Raw genomic sequence first — 27,397 nt, 5'->3', positions numbered from 1 at the left:
GTACTTCAAAGGCTGTGTGTGGTTGAGGCTGACTGCCCTCTAAACTTCCCACTTCACTCAAAATGCATCTGCTGGTGATACCGAGAAGCTACATCAGGAGTAGGTGTGTGAGTACATTATACATCAGTGTGTGCTGGTTTTCATCACTAGTTGGCTACTGAATATTAAAGGAATAGTTTGTCCCATAATGAAAATTTTAAGATTTATTCCAAGTCCTCTGAAGCTATCCACCTTATTTTTCAATGCCATTGAATGGGCAAGACTTCCTGTTCATTAGCTGTAGGGAAACAACGAAAAGAATAATAAAGTGCAGTAAACAGTAAAACTGTTTGCACCACAAACCAGTTTGTTCATAATTAAGGTAATATATAAAAAATATTTGGTAAGATAATCCAGTGTGCAATATCAAGTGACAAGCTGTTTTGCCACACTGTTTTTACGGGGGAAAATAAGGTTAATCATTTTTCTTTTTTTTGAGGAAAAGACAGAAATCGAAGAAATTCTCTTAAATTTTATACTGAGTTATATACAAATAGTTACATACAGTTACATACTGTGCATATACAGTCCTAACATCATGAAATACACTTAAATATTTAAGAGCAATTTGGGGTTGGTATGATTTTTGAAGGAAGTCTAATATGCTCATTAGGCTACATTTAAAACAGGAAAAAAATAATGTTATTGCAATTTAAAATATTTAAACTTTAATGTAAATTTAATAATAAATTATTTCAGTTTTTCTGTTTTTTTTTTCTGATAAATAAACCCTGCACAGTGTGCTTGAGTCTGTGATGAAGGGAGGGAGAGAAAGAGAGATAATTGTCTGCTGGTCAGTGGGCCTCAGTAGAGAGGAATGCATACTATTTCCTTCAAATATAAACACACACCAAAGCAAAATGGAAGCATGTGATGGTCCGTTTTCTATTGTTATTATTTTATGAATATATTTCTTTTGTTTGGGTAAACATTCATTTCAAATTTAAGATTGGCTTCTGGCAAATGATAAATGATAAACATAGACTGGCATTGAAGGAGGGACTGAGCTATGTCATAGTGGCTTGGTGTGAGGAATCTTTTAAATTAACCAGTACCAGTAAGCAACACCCTGACAACCACCCATAACACCTTTGTATTAACATTGTGAGCATTGTAGCAGTATCCTTTAACCTTTAATATTAAAAATATTGCATTTTTTTGTAATCAGACACTCCTAAACCCTGTTGTTTTTATGTGAGAGCGTGTTCTACATTCCTCTAATGACCCCAGAGCTTTTTGGTGTTTTATCAGCCCAATCTGCAGAAAACTGGAAACAGTGACCAGATTCTCTCTCTCTCTCTCTCTCTCTCTCTCTCTTTCTCTCTGTCAGTCTGTCTATCTTTGACTCCCCCTCTCTCCTTATTTGGTAAGACTGGAGTTCTCCTGGAAAGAAGAAGTGCATTTTCACTTTTATGCCTGTAGCTCTTTTCTTATCACTTTTGAAAATACTGTCAGTGTGTCTCTTCAGTCATGTTACATCCTCTTGAATTGTTGTTTATTTTTTAAATTAAGCTCTATGAAAATGTTAGAATTTTTTTTTTGCTTCTGATCTGCTTTTCCTTTTTTAACAGTTATACACATGTACACTCAAACCACACAGACAGAGTTTACATATTGATTTTCATACTGATTTCCATTCTTACCATTTATGATCACCTTATCGTCCTCATCAGCAGATCTTGAAAGCTGTATGTTTCTGAAATACAGTAAATGTGTGGATGTGAGGTGTTCTATCTGTCGGTGCTAGACATGATATGTATGTTCCCTCTTTCTCTTTCTCTCTCTCTGTAGACTGTCTGTTCAGACTGTGTCCCATGAACAGATATTCTGCACAGAAACAGTTCTGGAAAGCTGCCAAACCTGGCGGAACCAGCACCACAGAGACTGTTCTGCTCAACAAACTCCATGTGAGTGCGAAGCATAGTCTTTTCCCTAAGTGTGAGAGCTGTATTGTTTATATTAATATAGGGAATTCCACTCGCTACTTCAGAATAACACTGCTCATAATGCTGGTCTAGAATTGGTATCCACACCTCAAATGATTATCTGTTGGCAACCCATGGACATACAGAGTCCCAAACCCATTAGTAACAACTATCCTGAGAATACAATGTTTAGTTAAAAATTAATTGGTGGCAGTGACAGATGTTTTCTTCCATATTGTGATGCACATCCAAAGGAAACCGATGACCAAAGAGATAAAACTGCTGGGTGGGGACTTGGTTCTGTCCATCAGTTTTTGATAGATGGAGACTGTTCAGCTGAATGTGAGCTTGAAGTCGATTGTAAGAAAGGGGCGGGTTTGAAGCAACTTAAATTATTGTCAGCAGACAGTAGTTTTTTTGGAGTGTGTCACAAGATTGAGTTATGACATTTTGCTTAGGAATTTGGGAGGTCAAAAAAAACCCAAAAACTTTAAAGGCAGCAAACATGATAAAAAAAATCATTTCCAAGAACTGGAACTGATAAACATGAAATAATTTTGATTTATGTGTTTTATTTCATGAGAATATACTGCTATTTGTGAATGGCTGTCAATGGAGAAAGATTCATCACCATCCATCCACCAGCAGAGGCTGACAGGGCCTGCTAACCTACCAGACCTTGAGCTCTAACACTTATGTACTCTTGAGAAAAAAAAATACCTTAGATCACTGGAAACTTCATCTTACATTATTTGCTGTATTTATACACAAAGAAAATGTATCTGATTAATTTGAATGTAGTAGATTATGGTTGCATCCAAGTTCATCCAAGAATGTAAAGCATTCCTTTACAAATATCTTTCATGTCCTCAATAAAATCAATACACATTTATTATATTAGTTGCCTACCATGCTTATAAAAACAAATCTTGCTTAATTCAGCTGGATAATTATAAAGTTGGTGTAAGTTATTTATGTGATTGCTTGGCTAAATTAGCCAGCCTCCTAGATTTCATGACTTCAGTCTGCAGTTAGTTCACTCTGCTTATGACCTTATATAAACACAGAATGAAGAAAAGTTGCTGACAATTAAAAAAGATGTGCTTGTAAATGAAACCGGTTGTGAAGAATGCTCTGTGGGCCATCTGAACAATGTTCCAAGACATTAAAGAGAGCAAAGTTTGTTTATTACTCAACAGCCTCTTTTTTGGGGGATGGTTCAGCAAGTTCAGTATATTTATCAACTTCTCTGAAGCTTCCTCAGATGTTCTGAAGAGCTATAGTCACTGCACATGTTTACTTGGGTTTCTGGTGTTCATGTGGGAAATACAGGTTTGAGCCTAGCCTGCAAGAACACAATTGTTTTAATTTTTCTCTAATTCTTTTATTCCTCACATATGTTTTTAGCATGCTGCTGATTTAGAAAAGAAACAAAATGAATCGGAGAACAAAAAGCTTTTAGGAACAGTCATTCAGTATGGCAATGTCATCCAGGTAAATCCTTCACAAGCACATGAGCACAAGTATTACTTTAGATAATATTTAAATTGCATGTGTAATACAGAACATTTTAATATGTAGAAATTCAGACTATTTACCCGTCAAATAAATTGTGTAATTGTTCACGTACATTTGCAGCTTCTCCATTTGAAGAGTAATAAGTATCTGACGGTAAATAAGCGTTTACCAGCTCTTCTTGAGAAGAACGCCATGCGTGTAACCTTGGACGCTGCAGGAAATGAAGGCTCATGGTTCTACATCCAGCCTTTCTATAAGCTCCGCTCTATTGGAGACAATGTGAGTATATCATCAACCTCTGCAAAACGGGCACGCTAATATTGATTATTAATTTGATTAATTGGGCAGTCCTGCTTCTTGACCTTACATAAACACCAATTAGAGTTACTCTTGTATTGTATCTGTGTGTGTTAATGTGTTTTTCAGGTGGTTATTGGAGATAAGGTTGTGTTAAACCCAGTCAATGCTGGACAGCCACTACATGCCAGTAGCCATCAGCTTGTTGATAATCCAGGATGCAATGAAGTAAAAAACACATATACACAAATTGCTATGTTAACAAAGATACTAGTGTATTGCATACTGTACATTTTGTACTGCATATCTTAAAATGACATTTTGGACAAAAAATTCTTAAATCTTGCAGTCTGGTTTCTTTTTTTCTTTTTTTGTAGCTTTTATTACTTCTTCACAGTATACATACTGGATACTGAAAATTTAATAAATTTAGATAAATTTAATGATTTAATAAAAGGAAATCTCTTGAATTTATTTGTTTTAGTTTATTTTAATGCTTGTTTTATGTTATTTTAATTTTCTTTGGGGTCTGTTTAGGCTCAATAGGTTAAAGCTGTATATTTTTCTCTTTCAGGTGAATTCAGTGAACTGCACCACCAGTTGGAAAATTGTTCTCTTCATGAAATGGAGCGACAACCAGGAGGTTGTCTTGAAAGGAGTATGTTGTGTACACATCCACACTGCACAAACAATGACCTTCACTTTTTTAAGGCCTATATTTGACTAGAATAAATATTTATGGCCTTTTAATTAAATACGTTTTTATCAGGGTGATGTGGTGAGGCTGTTCCATGCAGAGCAGGAGAAGTTTCTGACATGCGACGAACACAGAAAAAAGCAGTATGTCTTTTTGCGTACCACCGGGCGCCAGTCTGCAACCTCTGCCACTAGTAGCAAAGCACTCTGGGAGGTTGAGGTAATTTTAGGACTTAACTTTGTGAAGTTGAACAGATGCTTTTTTGTGTGATTTTATCAGCTTGGGAACCTAAACCGATGTTTGGATGCTTTTCAGGTGGTTCAGCATGATCCCTGCAGAGGCGGAGCCGGCTACTGGAACAGTCTCTTTAGGTTCAAACATCTGGCCACTGGCCATTACCTTGCTGCAGAGGTTAGACCTATATGTTACCTGCAATAAGAGTTCATGACACAAACACACATGCAAATACATCAGAGTGTGTCTATTTATGTTAGCAAGAGCAAAGAACGTGATTTTATCTAATTGTTCTCACCTTATTGTGATCATGTAAATCCAAACTATGAATAATAATGCCTGGAGACCCATTCCTCTGTGAGTGGGTGTTTGAGAGTATGTGTGGCTATATTTTTATCTGAGCTCATTCTGAGCCATTTGAGGTTCTCTTTACCTTGTTGATCTTGTTTCAACACACATTAGTTTAGCCAAAACGGTCATTTTGAATGAGCAACTGATCAGTTGTTTCTCTCGCAGCTGGATTCAGAGCAGGAAGTGATGCGAGCACGTGTACGCAACCCTCAGGACAAAGTAATGTACACATTGGTGTCCGTTCCTGATGGCAATGACATATCATCGATCTTTGAGCTTGACCCCACTACCCTGAGAGGAGGAGACTCACTTGTGCCAAGGTACAGTGAGATTGTGACTTGTGACTTCTGATTAAGTAAATATGTATTAACCATGCTGTATTTTGGATTGTACTTGTCAGAAACTCATATGTGAGGCTCAGGCATCTCTGCACCAATACATGGGTTCACAGCACCAACCAGCCAATAGATAAAGAGGAAGAGAAACCGGTCATGCTCAGAGTGAGTTTCTGTCTGTGTGTGTATGACTGTAGCTTTGGTTTATGGATCCTTTGAAGTGTGTCTCCTTCACTCTATATTTGTTTCTCAGATAGGAACATCTCCTCTGAAGGAAGATAAAGAGGCGTTTGCTATAGTGCCAGTTTCTCCAGCTGAGGTTCGCGATTTGGACTTTGCTAATGATGCTAGTAAAGTCTTAGCTTCCATTGCAGCCAAACTGGAGAAGGGCACCATCACCCAGAATGAACGGAGGTAGAGGTTACATCCATCTATTCATCCATGTGTACATCCATCCATCCATGTGTACATCCATCCATCCATCTATCCATCTGTCTGTCCTTCCATTCATCCATCCATCCAGCCATCCATTTGTTTGTCTGGCTTTCTGTCTTTCTTTCAGCAATCTAGTCACCCATTATGACCCGTCTGTCTGTGTGTCCTTCTATTATTTTTTCATAATTTTTTTTATTAATCCATCCATTATCTTTTCATCATCTATTTTTATTCTTTCCATCCATCCATTTATTCATATCTTTCCATTTGTCTTTATTGCTTCCACCATCCAGCCATCAATTTAATCATCCATCCATCTGTCATCCTTTCACTTTTTCTTTTAAAATATTTATTCATCTTTTCATTCATCCAATCATCCGTCCATTTGACAACTTTCCATCCATCCATCTCCACATCTGTTCTTTTCCTTAATCCATCATCCGTCTATCCATTAATTTATCCATCCATCAATCTTTTCATCATCCATCCATTCATCTGTCCTTCCTTCCTTCAGTTCTTTCTTTCCATCCATCGATCCATTTGTCCACCTATCCTATCCTATCCTATCCTATCCTATCCTCTGTCTCTGTATTTGTCCTTCCATCCTGTCTTCAACCATTTATGTATTTTTTCATTTATCGATACATTTGACCTTTTTTAAACCCATATTCTCATCTTTCTTTACTTCTTTGTTCTTTTTGTTTTTCATCCATCAACACATCCATCTCTCATTTTTTCCTTCCTTGTTTTTTCCTTTAATTCTGTCCATCTATAAATCCACCAATCTACCTGTCCTTTTGAACTTCCTTCCATCATTTGTCTGTTCTTTCATCTGTCCAGTTGTCCACTTTTCTTTGTCCTTTCACCCATCTATCCATCCATTGTTGGTTCACCTGTGATTTATTCCAATTATTCTTTGAGTTCCTTCAATTTCTGCCTTCTACTGTGTTTTTAACCCATCAATCTTTATGCTAATTGTTTAAATCTTCTCACACTTACAAAAACATGCATCTCACCATCACTGTCTTACACAAGGTCAGTGACAAAGCTGCTGGAGGATCTGGTGTATTTTGTGGTGGACATTCCCAGCAGTGCTCAGGATGTGCTGGAGATCACAGTCAACAAACCTAACAGAGAGCGGCAGAAACTCATGAGAGAGCAGAACATACTCAAACAGGCACTTACTATATCACACCTTAGGTTTGTTCTAAAACATCTCACTAACATTTAAATGACATTTTAATTTATCTTGTGCTGCGACTGACCAGATATTCAAGCTGCTGCAGGCCCCATTCACTGATAGTGGGGACGGCCCTATGTTGCGTCTGGAAGAGCTCGCAGACCAACGTCACGCACCCTTCCGTCACATCTGTCGGCTCTGCTACAGAGTCCTACGTCACTCACAACAGGACTATCGCAAAAATCAAGTAAACTAAACTACTAAAATAAAAATAAAAGCAATGCAAATCATTTGTAACGCTACTGGTACTACAGTACTCACAACCCCTTATATATTCTCTCATTCTCTGACTTTTTTTCTCTAGGAGTACATAGCAAAGCAGTTCCGCTTCATGCAAAAGCAGATAGGATATGATGTGCTTGCTGAAGACACTATTACAGCTCTGCTGCACAACAACAGGAAGCTTCTAGAGAAACACATCACTGCGGCTGAGATAGACACCTTCGTCAGCCTGGTCCGCAAGAACAGAGAGCCCAGGTGTGCGAAAATATATTTGCATAAATGTTCTTGGTCATTTATATTTATTCATTTAGCAGACCCTTTCATCTCAAAGCAACAAACAAAAGACAAATGTTAGAATAAAAGTGATTCATCTTAAATACAAACTGGTACAGAGATGCTGTAAAATATATGCTTTAAAGTAAGACTTTAGAACAGTAGAAGTGTAGTAAGCTGTTTTTCGATAATTGAATGACCTGACTAAATTTGTTTTCTTTGTCCATGTTTCTCTAGATTTCTGGACTACTTGTCAGATTTGTGTGTGTCTATGAATAAATCCATCCCTGTCACTCAAGAACTCATCTGTAATGCTGTGCTGGACCCAGCCAATGCAGACATCCTCATCGAAACCAAGTACACTGACTATTATGTTATGTACATATTTAGAACAATACATGATTTTAAAAAATACTTTTATTTAACAAAGTGGCATTTAATTGATTAAATAGTGAGATTGAAGACATTACAATTTTTTTTTATTTTAAATAAATGCTTTTCTTTTAAACTTTTGAAAGGTAGTGTAGCAGAACACTATATATATATATATATATATATATATATATATATATATATATATATATATATATATGTTTGTGTACATAATATATAACTAATATAATTCAGCAATCTCAATATAGAACAGGCAGGCAGTTACATGACTGAGGGTAAATGAAAAAATCCTATCACCACTGATTCATGCCAAAAAGTTTGATGAAATGCAAGAGTTAAAAATGGTGAGTGTATTATTGAGTGAATGTGTGTGTGTGTTTGTATGTCAGGCTTGTGTTATCACGGTTTGAGGTGCCAGGAACAGTGCTCGGCGAGAGTGTGGAGGACGAAGAGGAGGATGAGGAGGAGGTATGGTTGTTCTGGAAGGACAGTACAGGAGAGATGAAGAGTAAGAGCATCAGAGAGCTTGCACAGGACGCCAGAGATGGACACACAGAGGACCAGGATGTTATCAATTATTACAGGTATGCACACACACCCACACTTAAATGCAGTGTGAGGAAAATGATGCAGAAATGTAAAAATAACATCCATATGTCAGGTATCAGCTGAACCTGTTTGCACGAATGTGTCTGGATCGGCAGTACCTGGCCATTAACAAGATATCAGCACAACTGGATGTGGATCTGATTCTGCGCTGCATGTCAGACGAAGACTTGCCCTTTGACCTCAGAGCCTCATTCTGCCGCATGATGCTGCACATGCATGTAGACCGAGACCCCCAGGAGCAGGTTACCCCTGTCAAATATGCTCGGCTGTGGTCTGAAATCCCTTCTCAAATTGCCATTGATGAGTAAGTGGTCACTTTAGAATCAGACAAACAGTGAAAAGCATTTTTAGTAAGTGGTCAGCTCATTGGCCAGTCATTTTTATGTTTCTGACCAGTTATGATAACGATGGGACATCACGTGATGAGGTAAAGGAGCGCTTCTCTCAGACGATGGAGTTTGTGGAGAATTACCTGCAAAATGTTGTGTGCCAGAGTTTCCCATTTTCAGACAAGGAGAAAAACAAGCTCACTTTTGAGGTGTGTCAACTCATGAAAGTTACATCCTTGCATCTTATTCACTATTATGTGCACATTAGGCTCATTATAGATCACACTATATAAACCAATATTTGTCTTGCACAATTAACAATGTAATGTGAGCTTTGCTTTAAAAAAAATTTAAAATGTCAACACTTTTCAATTTTTTACTGTCTGTTCTATAGGTTGTGAACCTAGCGAGGAACCTTATCTATTTTGGTTTCTATAACTTCAGTGACCTGCTAAGGTTGACCAAAATCCTGCTGGCCATCCTGGACTGTGTCCATATCAGCACTCCCTTCCCCATCAAGCTGCCTGGAGACCGTGGCAAAGGTCAGAAACACCATTAGCTATGGATATTAACTCCAGGTGGTAACAACATCTTAACTGATTTATTCAAGTCAAACAAATGAAAACATGTTAAAATATTACTTAAAATAAGGATAATATATTTATAAAAATTTAACATTTAGGGCTGTCAGTTTAACATAACATAATTAGTTATTAAAAAAATAACGTGATTAAAATATTTTAGCACAGTTCATCTTACATTTCATACAGTTGACAAATATGACACAGGACAACAAAGTCCCTGTATGAGTTTTTGTCTTATATTTATATTATATGATAAGCAATATCACACAAGCAACGAGAGCAATATCACACGAGTGCTGTTTTTGTCATGAAGAACACAAGTGCAAATGTGATTTTATATAACAGTTCAGTAAAAAAGAAGTTTGTACTGTGTGAAATTTGAACACGCTTTTTGTTTAATTTTTCCAAAGAAAATATTACCTATAAAGCCTTGGCAGAACTGTTGTGTGTCTCCGAGCTACACAGCAGTGTTTAGTTTCTGAATGAATCCGTGTTTTCAATGAATCGGGTGAACCAATGGTTCAGTAGCCCGTTCACAGAGAAAGCCTTTTACTTCATTCCTGAATGAATTAGCCGTTTGAACGAATCAACTCATAAAGACATTTTGTACTCAAATAATAAATGCTGTTTTGTTGCTGTCTGATGTGTAGTGACAGATCCACCGTAGTGCTGTCAGTTCAAGACATGTGGCTGGACGAAGTGCACGTGAACTGATTGTCTCCGCCATTTCAATAGCAGTTTCAGCATAAAATAAACATGAAAAGAAAGTGTACATCTTTATATTTCAAAAAACTAATTGGAGCAGAAATATAATAATTTAATTGCAATTTTATTATTTTAAAAACTTTGACACAAAAATGAAAATTCTGTCATTAATTACTTTGCCTCATGTCGTTCCAAACTCGTAAGACCTTTGTTCATCTTCAGAACACAAAGTAAGATATTTCTGATGAAATCCGAGAACTCATTGACTGTCCATAGAAAGCAACACAACTGAAATGTTCACAAGCCCAGAAATGTAGCAAGGACTTCTCCTCCTTGAATGAAGATCTTACGGGTTTGAAATGACATGACGGTAATTAATTACAGAATTTTTGGGTCAACTATCCCTTTAATTAAGTGTCATTAAAGTGTTTGTATACAAATAACCTTCAGTATTATAGTAATGTATTTCCAACTGACTCTCATGTGTATTTTTCATGTGTACCCGACTATTTTTAGAGTCTAGATTATAAAGTTAACGAAATAGCTTTCACTTTAAGTACTAAATACGTCAAGCTGATTTGCTGAAAAATTTCTTATTTGAAAGTGCGCTAACGTTCTTATTCTGACCATCTCTATAGGAAGTAATGTGATGCGGTCCATCCATGGAGTGGGAGAGCTGATGACACAGGTGGTCTTGAGGGGTGGGGGATTCCTGCCAGCCACCAACCACAACCCTCCAAACAGAGATGAAGTCAAAGCCCAGAGTGAACCTCAGAAACAAGACATACTGGTGATGGACACCAAACTCAAGATCATTGAGATCCTACAGGTGTTAAAACCTAGTCTGTAATTGGATTGTAATTACATACTGGTAAAAAAAAATGTATAGCACTGTAAGTCGCTTTGGATGAAAGCATCTGTTAAATGCATAAGTGTATGTGAATGTAGTTCTGTTTAAATCATTGTTTGAGAAATTCATGGTCTGAATGCCCAGGATATGCAAACTTGTTGCGTTTAAGTTAAACAAATCTTTACTGACTGTCTCATTTTTATGTAGTTCATTCTAAATGTCAGGTTGGACTACAGGATCTCCTGCCTGCTCTGTATCTTTAAAACAGAGTTTGATGAGAGCGTCTCTCAGACAGAGCCGTCTGTTAACCAGGACTCTCCTTCCAGTGTTCAAGGTGAAATGAGCAAGTGTATGTTTGTGTCAGTATCAGCTGGTATGGGTAAATGTTGTCTGAATAACCTCTGCCTTTGTTAGGAGCTCTGGACTTTGAACACATTGAAGAGCAAGCGGAGGGGATTTTTGGAGGAAGGTAAGAAGGTTGTGCTCTTTGATAATTTGTGTTATGTTTGTGTGCCGTATGTGTGTGAATCTGTGTGTGTTTGTGTATCTAGTGAGGAAAACACCAGGCTGGATCTTGATGATCACGGTGGCAGGACGTTTCTGAGGGTCTTACTGCACCTGACCATGCATGACTATCCTCCACTGGTGTCACGAGCCCTTCACCTCCTCTTCCGACACTTCAGCCAGCGGCAGGAGGTCTTACAGGCCTTCAAGCAGGTATTCGTTCATTCATTCAGCCTTTTCGGTATTCAGTTTTACACAGTATGTTTTGTAGTAGTTTCAATGAATTTAAAACCTTTTAATGAATGAATGAGGCATTTATATAGTGCTTTAATATGTATTACTGCTTTTTACAATAATATCGGGGGTCTTCACTCACCCACCACCAGTGCCAGCATCCACTTTGATGATGCAATACTGAGTAATAAATGATGAGTTTAACACATGTGTTTATGAATCATTTACCATATATTTCATATCATATATTGGTTCTTTTTATATTTTTCACTTGTATTGTGTTATGTTCACATATGGCATTTTATCTATTTTAGGTTCAGCTCCTGGTGACCAGTCAGGATGTGGACAATTACAAGCAGATCAAGTCAGATTTGGACCAGCTTAGGTCTATAGTAGAGAAATCAGAGCTGTGGGTCTATAAGAGACAGGGGTCAGACTCAGGGCTGGACGCTGGAGAGGTTGCCAATGCAGCGCACCACAAGGTCTGGATGCGATCTTCTTATTATTTGTCCATAATTCACTTTTAATAAAACCTCTGAAACGATAAGATTCAGTATAATCTCTCTTTTCAGAAATCTAGTGAATTATATTATGATTGGATATTATATATTATATAACTGTGATGTTATTTTCTGCTCTAACAGGGTGCCATCAACTCAAGCAGATCAGACAAACCCAAAGTGGAGAGTACCAGCAGCTCAAACTACAGAGTCGTGAAGGAGGTGGAGTGTGTTTATGTTTTATGGAGTTTGTAGGCTTTGACAAGCAAACAGAATGTTCTGTGAAGTATATCTTTTGTTTGTTGTTATATTTGTGTGTGTAGATCCTCCTGAGGTTGAGCAAATTGTGTGTTTTGGAGGGAATCTCTGGCAAGAAGAATAAGAAACAGCAGCAGCGGCTCCTCAGGAACATGGGAGCTCACAGTGTGGTCCTGGAACTGTTGCAGATCCCTTATGAGAAGGTGTGTGTGAGCCTTTACGTACCTGAAAAGGTTAATGTTAATCACTGATTTATGTATTTACATTTGTGCTTGTTACATTTTAGGGGGAGGATGTTCAGATGCAAGAGATTATGACTTTAGCTCATCAGTTCCTTCAGAACTTCTGTGCTGGAAATCAGCAGAACCAGGCACTTCTGCACAAACACATTAACCTGTTCCTCAACCCTGGGGTGAGAGCATTAATACAGCAGTTTAGTTGAATTCAGTACTTTAGTGGATATAGAATATAATTCTGTAACAATTGTTTTATCTCCATGTATGATGTTAACTGTAGTGGGCATATATAGATCTCCTTCATTAAGTAGTATATTTTATGATCATCTAAGAAATCTTTTTATTTTTATTGTACAATTTAATATAAATTGGAATGAGAAGTCAAATAGGAAAAAGCTTCAGGAGATAGTAAGTCATTTTGACCTCATACTCTTAATCCAGGGCCCCACTAGAATCACCTCTTCATCTGAAACTCTTTGGCTGCTGCTAAACTCTTTATACATCCCTCATTTATCTTACTGTGCTACAAGTTGGTCCCATACAAGTATATCTACATTAAAACTATTATGTACTATTTATTAACAAGCTTTGAAAATGTTTGCTAGAAAGCCAAGGAGTTATTATCACTGCAATATTATAAAAAAATTATACATTTTGATGTTTGACTTTTTTTTTTTTGCTTATGTGTTTGATATACAAACTATTTCATTATCTTGCACCACCACCTCTAAACAATGTGTGACTTTCTGTGAGGTCAATATCAAGCAGACTAGGTCATTAGTTAGAGGTGACTGTTCAACTAAATATAAGAAAACTGTTTTTAAGTTAGATTAGCAGAAAGCTATTATTATACAACATTTAGTATTTTTAAAACTACACTTAAAGTTTGGCTTAAGGAAAATCAAATATGTGATTATTGACTTTTTTTTAATTTAATGGAGTATGATGTGATATTGTATCTGTTGTATGTATTGTATAGTTTGTGTCTGAATATTAACATTTTTTTGTAACAACATTCCTGCAAACAGATGCAAATTGGCTTTATAGCTAACTCTGGCACAATACTTTTGTTGTGCATTGTCCCTGTATAAATAAATGAAATAAACTAAAATACATAAACACACATTTTTATCTGTGCATTTCAACTCTCGATTGTTAAATCCTCTGTCCCTGGCTTTCTGTTTTTAGATTCTAGAGGCGGTGACCATGCAGCATATTTTCATGAATAATTTCCAGCTGTGTAGCGAGATTAACGAGCGGGTAGTGCAGCACTTTGTGCACTGCATCGAGACACATGGACGCAGTGTCCACTATCTCAAGTTCCTCCAGACCATCGTCAAGGCTGAGAACAAGTTTATCAAGAAATGCCAAGACATTGTTATGGCTGAGGTCTGTAGGCCAGACAAACAATTAGTGTATTTAACTACAAGCCCCAGATTGCTACTTTTCTGCCCTATTTACATCAGACTAGTGAAGACTGTTTCTGTTGATATTATTTATGTGTATTTAGTTGGTGACAGCGGGTGAGGATGTGCTGGTGTTCTATAATGACCGGGCATCTTTTCAATCATTGGTTCAAATGATGCGCCTTGAGAGGGAACGACTTGATGAGAGCAGTGCACTCAGGTATAGAGGTTAATCTGTCCCAATGTATTAATACTTTTACATGTAAACACCATTTTAAAAATGCAAATGCTACAAAAATACAAATAGAATATAATAAACTGTCAAATAAGTTAATTTAAAAAAATTGCATTTTATGTAGTAAATGACATTATATTTTTTCTTATATGTATCATTATATGTCATATTACACTGAGGTGGAAGTATTATTTGTCATTTATGTTTTACAAAATCATACAAAGTTTGTAAGTGTATGTTCTTTGGGCTTTTTCCTGTTAAATGTTTGCCATTATAGGAATTAGATCTGGTTTCACTGACTCTTGCAGGTATCATATTCACTTAGTGGAATTGCTGGCTGTGTGCACTGAAGGGAAGAATGTCTACACTGAGATCAAATGCAACTCCCTGCTCCCCCTCGATGATATTGTACGTGTGGTCACTCACGAGGACTGCATACCAGATGTATGTGCACCAAGGGAATAAAGCCCAAAAGTGTCTGATGAATGTGTAAAATACTTTTAGATTTACTTTTTGTTAAAAAGTCATTGTATGCAGATTTTGATTATGTGAATATAATACTTCATATGTAGGTGAAGATGGCCTATGTGAACTTCCTGAATCACTGCTATGTGGATACAGAGGTTGAGATGAAGGAGATCTACACTAGCAATCACATGTGGAAACTTTTTGATGATTTCCTGGTGGACATCTGCAGAGTAAGACAAAACAGACTCACAGATATGCTCAAATTATGGTCTTGATGTTCAGACATTCAGCATGGCTTCCTGTAGGTGTGCAATAACACAAGTGAGCGTAAGCACGCTGACACAGTCCTGGAGCGCTACGTTACTGAGACCATCATGAGCATCGTCACCACCTTCTTCAGCTCGCCGTTCTCAGACCAGAGCACAAGTTTGCAGGTAATACACAATGTCTTCCAGCAGCCCAATACACCTCAGCATCCTTCAGACCATCAGCAGATGTGGCATCTCTCTCTCTGTCTCAGACACGGCAGCCATTGTTTGTGCAGCTGCTGCAGGCTATTTTCCGTGTGTATCACTGCAACTGGCTGGTCCCAAATCAGAAGGGCAATGTGGAAGCTTGCATCAAAGTGCTGAGTGACGTGGGTAAGAGCATCATTTTAGCATGTTTTTAACTTTCGTAATATAAGCTTTAATTTTATAATTGTATTGTATAACATTATAATCTCAAAATTTGTGATAAAAAAGTTCCTAGAAAAGTAGTTCTCAACCTTTTTTAATCAAAGTTCTCTGCACCATTAGTTGCACCTAATGGAATAGCAAAAAATAATAAATGTTTTTTTTTTCAAGGATTTTGATATAAAATATGTATGTATTAAAACTCCTTTCTGGTTTTCTCGTAAATGCATAACCCTGAATGTGTGTGCCTTTATTTATGTGCAGCCAAAGGCAGAGCCATAGCCATTCCTGTGGATGTGGCCTCTCAGGTGAATAATCTGTTCATGAAGTCCAACAACATAGTGCAGAAAACAGCCCAGAGTTGGAGACAGTCCGCCCGTAACGCCACCCGAAGAGATTCAGTTATGACCACTTCCCGAGACTACCGCAACATTATTGAAAGACTTCAGGTGAGTAAGTGTTATTGGCTCTGTTTCCAAAACCTAATAAGCTGCCCACAGAAACAGCATCATATGAGCCAAATTCTAAGGCAGTATCGCATGTGTCTTGGATGAAGAATGCAGTTCCAGAATGCATTGCAGCGAAGTAATTGATTATTGATAAAAAAAAAAGTAATTTAATAGTAAAATGTATTGGTAATCAATTAAAAATAGAGTACGCCTGTTTTTTAAATATGTGTTTTTATGTGTTTCAGTTATTTTACAAATAAATTTTTAATTGGAGAGATTCTGTTTCTGTGGCATTGCATATGTAATTGCCTATATAAAGCATTCTAAATTATTAACTTGTGAGGTTCAGTGATGGTTAGCATGAAGCTCTAGAACGATGCTGCCTAGGTAGGCATCGAGGCAGCTCTCTGGGTTTCAGAAGAAAGCTGAAGAGGCTTTGATGTGAGGAGGATACTGCTCTGAGGTGATTCTCGTGTGACTATGGACGTGACTTAAAGGTGCTGTAGGGAACTTTTGTAAAAAAATATTTTTTACATGTTTATTAAACCTGTCATTATGTCCTGACAGTAGAATATGAGACAGATAATCTGTGAAAAAAATCAAGCTCCTCTGGCTCCTCCCAGTGGTCCTATTGCCATTTGCAGAAACTCCATCGCTCCCGGTAAAAAATAACCAATCAGAGCTGCAGTCCGTAACTTTGTTTGTGTTCAAAATGTAGAAAAATTTATATAATAAGCGAGTACACCATGAATTCATTTTCCAAACTGTGTTTTTGGCTTGTCCTGAATCACTAGGGTGCACCTATAATAAGTGTTTATATTTGGACTATTTTAGATTGCTTCGGGGGTACCGCGGCGGAGTAACCCAGTACCTTTGTGATTCTTCATGGACATAAACAGAGAGAAGTAGTTCCGGCTACGATGTTCTTCCGCAAGACTCACGCAGTTCTGTTTATTAACCGCTAGAGCATCAATAGTTCCCTACCGCAGCTTGAAGATTGCGGCACCAATGCTGTAAACATCAAAACAATCCGATATTTTATATATATAAATATATAAAATAAACTCTTAATTTTGCGTCGTCTCTTTAACGGTTTCACGGCAATTGTTGGGAACATCGAAAACCTCGAACAATTCATAGACGATTACTTTTATGGATGTAACATCACAGAGTAACAAAAAACAAGAGACGACGGGAGGAAGCGTCAGAAATAGAGCAAAACACTACAACAGTAGAGGCGAGCTAAATGGAATATATTAACAACACACTGGCTATTCTTGAACTACTAAATCAGGATGTCACGAATTTTGCCTGTCTCAAATAGAAACACTTCAAAGGCAAACAACGAATTACAAAGACAGTGGTTCTTAAAGCCAAATAAATAATCTCACCTTGGAGAACACCCAAAGGAAAGGAAACATCCTGGATCTCCAGTGCCGAAGTATGTGAGACAACTTAATATTCTCAGACATACCTGAAAGAGCACAAGAAAACCCAGAAGAGGCTATCAAAGAATTTATGCACTCCAATTTAAAACTACCCATCTCACTGTCAATACAATTACCTTTCACCGCGCACACCAGATCAGCCAAAAAAATATTGACCTCAAACAACCTTGTTCAATCATGGCAAAATTTTAACATTATAAACACAAAGAACAAGAGAAAAATAAAGGAAGAGAACTTCGAGGTACACAATTGGGAAGAACTTCAAGAATGATAAAAAAGACTGATTCTGATCATTCTTAATTTGCTGTCATACTTTTGAGTAATTAATAAATTACTCACCCTCAATTCATCCTAGGTGTATATGACTTTCTTCTTTCAGACGAATCCAGTCAGAGTTATATTAAAATTGTCTTTGATCTTTTAAGCTGCTTAATGGCACTCAGCAGGTGTTGCAGTGCATTAGTCCAAAAGAAGTCAAATAAAAAGAGCAAAAAAAATCATTTTTGAGGTCAGTGCTGCAAGAACAGCAATAGTGTCAACAATGGCAACAATAATTAATATTTTTTTATTTTATATACATATTCAAGTGAGGAAATGTATCTCCTTTTGATCATCATCATATTCACTTAAATTTAATAATCTACTTATATTTGTTTAAAGACTATAGATTTTACAGCATTGTCTGTGATCCTTCTGCTTCATTTTTTTCATCCTTTTTTTCCTCTCTTCTTTGCATTAACCAAATCAACTGGAAATATTTCTAAACAATCAATGTCACAAAAAATTTGTCTATATTATATTTGTATATGTTACAACCTAATGTTACTTCTACTACTACTATTATTATATTATTTAAAAAAAATTATCTCTTTCTTTCTATCGTTCTGTTTTTAATGTTGTTGTCATTTGTTTTGTTACCTTCTATTATGCCTGCTTTCATATTTTTTTGTCTATTATCTTTTTCATTTTTTTCAAGAAAAAAAGAAGAGAGCTGATGTCATGTCAGTGATCACACGTGTTTTTTTTCTTATAGTTCCTATCATTAAACCTGCATTCAACTGTTTTGCCTCAATGCCTTACTTTGTTAGCGTGTGGTGAATGTGTGCTTTTGCATGTGTTTGTGTGTGTGTCTGTAGGATATAGTGTCTGCGCTGGAAGAGCGGCTGAGGCCTCTGGTTCAGGCTGAGCTGTCTGTATTAGTGGATGTTCTCCATCGTCCAGAACTGCTGTTCCCAGAGCACACTGAAGCCCATCGCAAGTGTGAGAGTGGAGGCTTCATCTGCAAGTATGATGAACTCTTATCGTGCCTAAAATATCATCAATATAATAATATGTAGAACACCCTAATAAAATATGGGATTATAGCTTAATACTTATTAATGATAAAATATTATGCTGTCATTGTTTATGTTTGAATTACACCAGCATATTTTATCTACTTTTTGTACAGATTGATAAAACATACCAAGCAACTTCTAGAGGAAAATGAGGAGAGGCTTTGTATCAAAGTTCTGCAGACACTCAGAGAAATGATGACCAAAGACAGAGGATATGGAGAGAAGGTATTTACCACAAAACCATTAATAAAAGGCCTAATAGAAGTGATTCAGCTGTGCTTACAAAAAAATAAATAAAAAAACATTTTTAAGGTAGAATACAGATGTCATAGTGTTGTGAGAGGTTGTTTGTATTGTTCTCTACACATAATGTCTTTATTTGTAGTGTCTGCATGTGTAACCTTAATCACAAATTGTGTAAGAGCACCTTTCTTTAAGTTTGAGTTGATCACATTTCCTCTGTTATCTTCATGTTAACACTCATATCACTAATAGTTACTGGCTTAATTTGAAGTATGTCCAATCTTTCATTAACCCCGTCCTTCACTCCTCTTTTTCAGCTACTGGGATTTGATGATGAGATAGATGTCACTGAGGTTGTCCTCTTTTTGTCATTCATCCCATCTTTCCCTTATTTATTTATCCTCTATTTTTCTGCTTTCTTTTTCCATCCTTAAGAATTGGAATGGGAAATTTAACCTAAGTACACATATTGTATTAGATTTGGTTTGATGTTTTCCCTAAAACAACTTTTTACCACTAAAAAGTAGTAAATCATGATTTGGCCAAAGATGTGATGAGAAAGAAAAATGTATTTATAAAAGGCGCAAGCCATTGAATGTGTATGCCCTACTTTAAAGTCCTGTTTCAAATAAGAAATACACAAGAAATTGTGTTCTTCAAACCATTTTGAAGCACTTTGATCGTGATTCTAATACAGTATGTGGTTATTTTAAAATTAAAGATTGTTCTAAAAGATTTAGAAACAAACTTTTGATTGTTCTTAATATTTACAAACCATTTGGGTAAAATCTGAATATTTGGGCAGTTTGGATATTAACTGCTATGTTACAGACCTTTTATTCTGACCATTACATTCTCATCTTGTACTTAATCTGTCCAGTTTTCTACTCTTTTTGCATTATTTTCTGTTTAATCATATTGTATATAAGGATTCAATTCTATAACTCACTTTCAGAGCATAACTAACTAGTTTACTATGAGCTAAATGCATTATTTTAGTCATTTTTGTCGACTAATGTTACAGTATTATACACTAAGCATGCTGCTAAAATAGAGCTGGAAATTATTGCATGGTGATACTCTACTAACTCAGTGTTAGTGTTCTGTTGTCCACTCTTCTCACTCACTCAGGTGGTGGATTTGAGTCTGCCACCAAAACAGCTGGAGGATCAAAGGAGGGTAGGTCACTAACTTCACCTAACCCTGTTCTACAACCACATATCTGTACCTCTCAGCTGCCCTGGATCAACTACATCTATTCCTTCAGAATGTATTCCCATGTATGATACATATTGCTTAAAAGGATACTGCTTTACAGCCATGATGTGAACAAGCCAAAGCAAAAATGGCACAGAAAAAAGCGAACAAAAAAAAAATGCACATTGAAACCCACTTTCACACTCATCACAGGGGGAGGCCTTAAGGCAGCTGCTCGTCAACCGTTACTATGGCTTCAAGAGTGGTGGGCGGAGAGAAAGTCTGACCTCCTTCAGTAACTCCACCCTGGCTCCTGTTGGACCAATCAAAAGCCAGCCAGGTGGGTTCATTTTTTCTTTGTAGTTTCTTGGAACATTTGTGATATAATTTAACATAAGTTTTGGTGTGTTTGTATTACCTCAGGGGGTTTGAGCAGGGCTGAGATGTCATTGATGGAGGTGCAGTGCCATCTGGACCGTGAAGGAGCATCTGATCTTGTCATTGATCTTATTATGAATGCTACCAGTGACCGTGTCTTCCACGAAAGCATCCTATTGGCCATTGCACTGTTGGAGGGCGGAAACACCATCATACAGGTCAGAAAGGCCTGTCAGTAAAATGATTGAGCAGTAGAACTGAACATTGTGGTATTAAATGATTCAATATTCACTACAGCTTAAAAGATGGGGTCAGTAAGACTTTTATTTTGAAAGAAATTAATGTTTATTTAACAAGTAGGCATTAAATTGATGAAAAGTGAGAGTAAAGTCTTTTATGGTGTTCAAATAAATTCTGTTCTTTTGAACTTTTTATAGGCCAAAGAATCCTGATAATATTCATAATGATATCCACAAAAATACTGAACAGTACAATTGTTTTCAACATTGATAATAATAAGAATAAGAATTGTTTTTTAGGCATCAAATCAGCATATTAGAGACAAAAGAACACCGAACCTCTGAAAAGTAGTGTATTACATTTGAAGTTCTCCATAAAACATAACATAGACCAACGCTACTTTGGCGTCATCGAAGGTTAACGCCCCTTTTTGGGGGAAAACAAATGGATTCCTGATACAGAACTCGCTCCAGGGACCTTTTGTTTTTCATTGTTTCTGATGTGTACAGGCCTGTCAGACACAATTACAAACAGATAATAGTTATATTGTTTAGTCCTAGCATGCGAATATTTGAAACTTAAAATCAGTTAACAGCCAAGGTAGCATGCCTAATGAGAGCTAACGTTAATCACGTAGCTACTAGCAGCTTCGTATTTCTAACTACAACAAAACTGTCAATAGCTTAAATCAAGTGAAATATGATCCAAGTAAACCACCAACTCCTCTTGACATGGCCTCATCGTCTAGTTTATCATACTGTGAGTATGTTAATGACAAAAGTAGGCTACTTGGTGATTCCACGAGATAATGGTAACGTTAGATGTCCATATTTGGCCACTGCGTGGGGTTATTAATCCAGTTTTCGACCATTTCAAAGAGAAACATCTGTAAACACCGTATCCAGTAGCTTCATTAAATACAGAGTGTGTACGTTTCTGCCATTTTTGCTATCAAGAAATTAGAGCGAGTTCTGTATCAGGGGAATCCGTTTGTTTTCCCCCAAAAAGGGACGTTAACCTTCGATGACGCAGAAGTAGCGTTGGTCTATATGAACATAATGAATGGTAAATTTATGTTTGTATTCTTATTTCTTTTCAGCACTCTTTCTTCAAACGTTTAACAGAAGACAAAACTTCGGAAAAGTTTTTTAGGGTGTTTTATGATAGAATGAAAGCTGCTCAGTTGGAAATCAAAGCCACGGTTACCGTCAACACCAGTGACTTGGGCAACAAGCGGCGTGATGACAACCCTCCATACAAAGATAGCCCACAACGCCGGAGAGGTTGGGGTTGTCTCTCATCCTACGCTATCTTTCTTTACAAAAAATATCACTTGGTTTGATATTTTGTTTGCTGATGCAGTGATATTCATAGTTTGATGTCCAAATACTTGTTGAGAGCACTGCATAATGTTATCAAGATTGATATTTAATTTTATGAGAAGATATGTCACTATGATATAATTAATAAGAAATTATTTTTTTCTTCCTCTCCAGAAAAAAATTCAGGTGTCGTGGTGACTGATGAAACCCGTGAGCAGCTGTTGGAGGCATCTGCTGTGACTAAGAAGGCCTACGGTTCGTATCGCAGAGATGCTGATCCTGAGGAGGTTTATGGCACAACTGATGGAGACAAAGGGGGTGGAGATAAAGGAACAGAGCAGGGAGAGATGAGCCATGTCATTCTCATCATGCAGCCAATCCTGCGCTTCCTACAACTGCTGTGTGAGAACCATAATCGAGATCTGCAGGTGTGTGTGTGTGTGTGTGTGTGTGATTCTCTGCCTATCCATTTGACACATATATTGCTTTTTTTTTTTTATCTAATCTGATTAGAGGTTTACTATCTAACCTGACTCAAACCTTGATAGTATCAGTATTGTGCTGTTTCATAGGTTCTTGTGTACGTTTCCGGTTTGGACTGGATTAATACATCATGTATATGTCTGGGTTTTTTTTCTCCTGCAGAATTTTCTGCGCTGTCAGAACAACAAGAACAACTATAACCTGGTGTGTGAAACCCTGCAGTTCCTGGACTGCATCTGTGGAAGTACAACAGGAGGCCTGGGGCTGTTAGGGCTGTATATCAACCAGCATAATGTGGCTCTCATTAATCAGACTGTAGAGAGCCTCACTGAATACTGTCAAGGGCCCTGTCATGATAACCAGGCAAGTACACAAACACTAACCCAATCAAGTTTTAGCACCTTTATTCTTCCTCTATTTTGCAGTTAGAATCTTCCCATTGCTCAAGAACATATTTCCCATATTGACTGTGCTTTGTTATGCTTGTTTTTGCAGAATTGCATTGCCACTCATGAGTCTAATGGCATTGACATTATCATTGCATTGATTCTGAATGATATTAATCCACTGGGCAGAAAGAGAATGGATCTGGTTTTAGAACTGAAGGTACATCACTTGACTCTTAACTGACAAAGTAAAAACCTTCTCATTTCGTAGTAACATCAAATTTGACTTTGCAAAGAGGTAAGGCCTCAAGTCCTTTTTGGCTTCTTGTACTTCTCCTGTGATTACAAAGTTGGTCATTTTGAAACTTTTAAAACTATAGTAAGGTTAGAAGTTGATTACCAATGAATTTAAATTACTTTTCTTTTAATTTGTGATTACAGGATATTTAAGATTACTTTTACTCACAAATAGCAACTTCCACCCACTTAAAGATTTTTGAGCTTGACATAACTAGAAAAATGTGTATTTGTTATATGTTTAAAACCACTGCTATAAAGTCTACAGAACATGTTATGTAATGTGAACATGGTAATGTTATATTTAACTTAATCTGAAGTAGAAAATCTAATCAAGATGCTCTGTCATTTTATTTATTTTTTGACAGTTTTATTTAATACTTTGGCCAGTTAAACTTCATGTAGCATTATTTGTCCTTTTTCCTTAGAATAATGCATCTAAGCTACTTCTGGCCATCATGGAGAGCCGTCATGACAGTGAGAACGCAGAGAGAATCCTGTACAACATGAGACCAAAAGAACTGGTGAGTGTGTTAGTTATTATCCCAGTACATCCTGGTTCTGTCATTGCTTTAACTGTATCTTGGAGTCATTCTGTGTAGACAGATAGTGAACTATGAAAATTCTTTGTCTTCAACATCTGCACAACCGTGGCTGTGTATGTTCATGTTAAAGGTGGAGGTGATGAAAATGGCCTATCAGCAGGGGGAAACAGAGTTTGAGGATGAGGAACAGGAGAATGGAGAGGACCATGCTGCCTCACCTCGCAATGTTGGACACAACATCTATATCCTTGCTCATCAGGTACACACACACACACACACACACTTTTCCCACCTCTATCAGTGTAGGGTATAAGGAGAACATTTGTCGTTCATAAATACTTTCATTTGCAATATATGGTAAATTTTACACTGTGGCAAAAAAGTCAAAACAGATGTATAGTTTGAATTACGCACACCTGTTCCGTCAGTAAGAGTTAGATTACCGTTTTCTGTTACTGGCTGATAAGCTTATTTATTAACATTTTATTTAATTACCAAAGACAGTTTTCAGTTTTGGAAGTTGTCAGTTTTGGGCCCTGCATAAGAACAGTTTATTTAGACTGTGGCCAACTTTAGCCCCTTTAACACTGCCATTTCAGAAAATACACGGCTAACTTGTCCCGGCAGTTGTTCCCAGGTTGCTAGATTTTGCACTTTCACACTGCCAGTGATTACCCGGGATATGTGCGTGCGTTCACACACAACCCGTAAAGGTCCCGTAAAGACACGTGACATCAGGGCGTGATGTGTAATGTATGAGTCGAAAATGCTAGCCACGTTAACTTTCACTTAAGCTGGCGAACGATCTCAGCTTCAGCGCTGAAAGTGTGGAACTAACTGATCTCTGCTTCATTACGGTTTGCACATATTTTTTTTCGTCGCGAACATTGATCTTCCTTCAAAACACCTGGTTAAGCGTTAACGTGCGTCACCGCTACAACACGGCATTAGATCTGGCTTTTGTTCACACAGCGCTTGTTCCGGGACTGAACCCGGCAATGTTACTAGGTCCCCTACCTGGGAACAATCCCGGAATCAATCCTGGGACGTGTTTGCTTTCACACAGAAGGCGACCCGGCAATGTTCTTTTCAATGGGCTTTTGATAGTCAACCACAATACCAAATGTAACACTTTATCTAAGAGCAATTTGTTAAATTAGTGTGATCTGATTTAACCTGCTATTTCAGCTGTCACGTCACAATAAGGAGTTGCAAATACTACTGAAACCAGGTGGAGAAGACCAGGCCCTGGAGTATTACACTAAACACACTGCACAGATAGAGGTAACACACAAGCAATTTTAACAGCTCCATGTTTTGTATTGTTTTTAAAATCCCATCTTATGCTGTTGTATGTGTCTGTGTATAAATAGATAGTCCGGCAGGATCGCACTATGGAACAGATCGTGTTTCCCGTCCCAAATATCTGCTCTTTTCTCACAAATGAGTCCAAGCTGCGTGTGTACTATGGGACAGAGAGAGACGAACAGGGCAGTAAAATAAATGACTTCTTCCTGCATGCAGACGACCTCTTCAATGAAATGCGGTGGCAGAAAAAACTAAGAGGTAAATGTGTGTTTTCATTCTCTAGTGTTTGAAAGTGATCGTTTTTTATCATCCTTTCTGAAATGTATCCTTGTAATTCTGTTTTTAGTACAGCCAGTGCTGTACTGGTGTAGCCGGAACATGTCGTTCTGGAGTAATGTGTCTTTTAACCTGGCTGTTCTCATTAATCTGTTGGTGGCGTTCTTTTACCCTCTGGACATAATGAGTGAAAGTGAGTTCCCCTCTGTATTGTCTTCACGAGTCAGGCTTTCTTTCACAATATCCCGGTCCTGCGTGAACATTTATACCTTGTATGTGGTCTGTGTGTGTTTCAGGTTCACTAGATCCTTCTCTTTCTCTGTTGCTGTGGGTGTGTTTGTTGGGCTCGTTGGGGTTTGTGTTGATGTCACCGAAGCCGAACGCAGTGCGGTTGCTGGTCATCTCCAGTGTGTTGCAGCTGGGCTTCTCAGTGGGGCTGCAGCATATGCTGACACTCCTGGGAGCTTTTAATGTAAGATCACACTCGGACAGATACACATGGGAGGGTTAGATTTGGAGTGCATACTTCAGTTCACACACGGTTTCTTTACTGATAATCTTGTGTGGTGTCAAGTCTAGTGACAGTCTGAATTCATTTGTGTCTGTGCAGGTTTGTAATAAAATAGTGTTCATGCTGAGCTTTGTGGGTAACCGCGGGACATTTACCCGTGGTTACCGGGTGATGGTGATGGATAAGGAGTTCCTGTTTCATCTGCTGTACCTTCTCATCTGCACTCTGGGCCTTTTTGGACACGTCTTCTTTTACAGTCTACTGGTCTGTTTGAAAAACTTACACTAACACATCTTTTACTAACACATACATAAAACCAAAATTTGTTTCTAAATGTGTAAATACAAAGAAAGGGAATTCAATTAAAATATTTACCGAATATTGACTGAATTTCATGTTGCATTCAGTCATTTCAAATAGAATCAAAAGAAGGAAGAAAATAATTTCAACTAATGTTAACTAATTGTACATTTGTGTGCTTGTAGTTGTTTGACCTGGTGAACAGGGAAGAGACTCTTTTGAACGTTATCAAGAGTGTGACTCGAAATGGCCGCTCTATTGTCCTGACGGCTGTTCTGGGTCTGATCCTGGTCTACCTCTTCTCCATTGTTGGATATATGTTCTTCAAGGATGACTTCATTCTAGAGGTGAACCGCATCCCCAACGGCACTCTGGGTAACCCACATTCACACAGACATATCAAAGCAAATCACAAAGTAATGTCATAAGAGTGGGTGTGAAAATAATTTCTCTTGTATTTGAATTTGTGTGTGTCAGAGGAGGGAGTACATTTAGCTTCTGGTTTCCTGTCTGAGGGGGTCTGCAATGGGCAAAATGGTTCCTGTCCGACTGCGGATGTTGAGGAGGGTGAGCAGTAAAGTTCATCCTAACTACTGCATGATATTTAAAAAAAAAACTAAATGATCATAAGCATAATTGGCATATGTCTATGTTAGACAAGTAAAACATTACATATATGTTTTTAGTAGATAATTTTTTTTAATCTAGATTAATCTCACTGTGATCTTGAAATTAATCTAGATTTATCTAGATTAAAATGGCTCATTCGGATTCTGCTGATGGGATCCAGAATATGTGTTACCCAAATAAAATTGACAAACAGTAAGTCTTTGAGAAGGGGTTTATCAAGTTAGGTGGTGCATTAGAAAAGGGGCTCATCTCCTGTTTCCAAAATGTATCACAAAGTGCTTGAAAAAGCTGTAAACTAATTCCACATTGCACAAGGTGCAAACAACATTACTCCTGTTTCACACCAATGTTTAATTTTTTTTTTTCAAGTTTGTAGGTGTCAAGGTACAGAAACCAAATAATAGCACTGGATAGTCTTCAATGTAAAAATGAAATATACAATCAAACCTACATTTATTCAGACACCTTCAACATTTCTCACATTATTACAGTTTTG

The 27,397-nt window shown here is 37.4% G+C and overlaps 1 protein-coding gene across 3 annotated transcripts in view; it reads left to right on the top strand.

Moving 5' to 3' along the window:
* The first annotated feature begins 1,810 nt into the window (after positions 1-1,810).
* Positions 1,811-27,397, top strand: part of itpr1a (inositol 1,4,5-trisphosphate receptor, type 1a) — a 29,651-nt gene continuing 4,064 nt past the window's right edge. The window contains exons 1-52 of one of the 3 annotated variants that reach the window (XM_052558121.1): positions 1,811-1,946; positions 3,372-3,458; positions 3,603-3,761; positions 3,909-4,007; positions 4,354-4,437; positions 4,549-4,695; positions 4,792-4,887; positions 5,227-5,381; positions 5,462-5,561; positions 5,650-5,810; positions 6,867-7,008; positions 7,100-7,258; positions 7,376-7,548; positions 7,804-7,923; positions 8,349-8,543; positions 8,621-8,872; positions 8,965-9,106; positions 9,292-9,439; positions 10,825-11,015; positions 11,244-11,370; positions 11,451-11,505; positions 11,588-11,753; positions 12,089-12,256; positions 12,419-12,496; positions 12,598-12,735; positions 12,819-12,944; positions 13,957-14,157; positions 14,279-14,394; positions 14,718-14,853; positions 14,982-15,107; positions 15,183-15,311; positions 15,398-15,518; positions 15,816-16,000; positions 18,585-18,733; positions 18,899-19,010; positions 19,346-19,381; positions 20,160-20,207; positions 20,439-20,565; positions 20,649-20,821; positions 21,943-22,126; positions 22,340-22,593; positions 22,811-23,011; positions 23,144-23,254; positions 23,760-23,855; positions 24,007-24,135; positions 25,065-25,160; positions 25,250-25,442; positions 25,531-25,653; positions 25,757-25,932; positions 26,071-26,235; positions 26,457-26,646; positions 26,749-26,838. In XM_052558121.1, coding sequence (XP_052414081.1) covers positions 1,854-1,946; positions 3,372-3,458; positions 3,603-3,761; positions 3,909-4,007; positions 4,354-4,437; positions 4,549-4,695; positions 4,792-4,887; positions 5,227-5,381; positions 5,462-5,561; positions 5,650-5,810; positions 6,867-7,008; positions 7,100-7,258; positions 7,376-7,548; positions 7,804-7,923; positions 8,349-8,543; positions 8,621-8,872; positions 8,965-9,106; positions 9,292-9,439; positions 10,825-11,015; positions 11,244-11,370; positions 11,451-11,505; positions 11,588-11,753; positions 12,089-12,256; positions 12,419-12,496; positions 12,598-12,735; positions 12,819-12,944; positions 13,957-14,157; positions 14,279-14,394; positions 14,718-14,853; positions 14,982-15,107; positions 15,183-15,311; positions 15,398-15,518; positions 15,816-16,000; positions 18,585-18,733; positions 18,899-19,010; positions 19,346-19,381; positions 20,160-20,207; positions 20,439-20,565; positions 20,649-20,821; positions 21,943-22,126; positions 22,340-22,593; positions 22,811-23,011; positions 23,144-23,254; positions 23,760-23,855; positions 24,007-24,135; positions 25,065-25,160; positions 25,250-25,442; positions 25,531-25,653; positions 25,757-25,932; positions 26,071-26,235; positions 26,457-26,646; positions 26,749-26,838 — 7,228 coding nt within the window. In that variant the 5' untranslated portion in view covers positions 1,811-1,853. The remainder of the gene's footprint in view (positions 1,947-3,371; positions 3,459-3,602; positions 3,762-3,908; positions 4,008-4,353; positions 4,438-4,548; positions 4,696-4,791; positions 4,888-5,226; positions 5,382-5,461; positions 5,562-5,649; positions 5,811-6,866; positions 7,009-7,099; positions 7,259-7,375; positions 7,549-7,803; positions 7,924-8,348; positions 8,544-8,620; positions 8,873-8,964; positions 9,107-9,291; positions 9,440-10,824; positions 11,016-11,243; positions 11,371-11,450; positions 11,506-11,587; positions 11,754-12,088; positions 12,257-12,418; positions 12,497-12,597; positions 12,736-12,818; positions 12,945-13,956; positions 14,158-14,278; positions 14,395-14,717; positions 14,854-14,981; positions 15,108-15,182; positions 15,312-15,397; positions 15,519-15,815; positions 16,001-18,584; positions 18,734-18,898; positions 19,011-19,345; positions 19,382-20,159; positions 20,208-20,438; positions 20,566-20,648; positions 20,822-21,942; positions 22,127-22,339; positions 22,594-22,810; positions 23,012-23,143; positions 23,255-23,759; positions 23,856-24,006; positions 24,136-25,064; positions 25,161-25,249; positions 25,443-25,530; positions 25,654-25,756; positions 25,933-26,070; positions 26,236-26,456; positions 26,647-26,748; positions 26,839-27,397) is intronic. The other 2 variants (XM_052558122.1, XM_052558123.1) reach the window with 2 other exon arrangements.

This window comes from Carassius gibelio, chromosome B6 (assembly GCF_023724105.1).
Source record: "Carassius gibelio isolate Cgi1373 ecotype wild population from Czech Republic chromosome B6, carGib1.2-hapl.c, whole genome shotgun sequence".
Lineage (NCBI taxonomy): Eukaryota > Metazoa > Chordata > Actinopteri > Cypriniformes > Cyprinidae > Carassius > Carassius gibelio.
The sequence above is the reverse complement of the archived record's forward strand: the minus strand, read 5'-3'. Positions and strand labels throughout refer to the sequence as shown.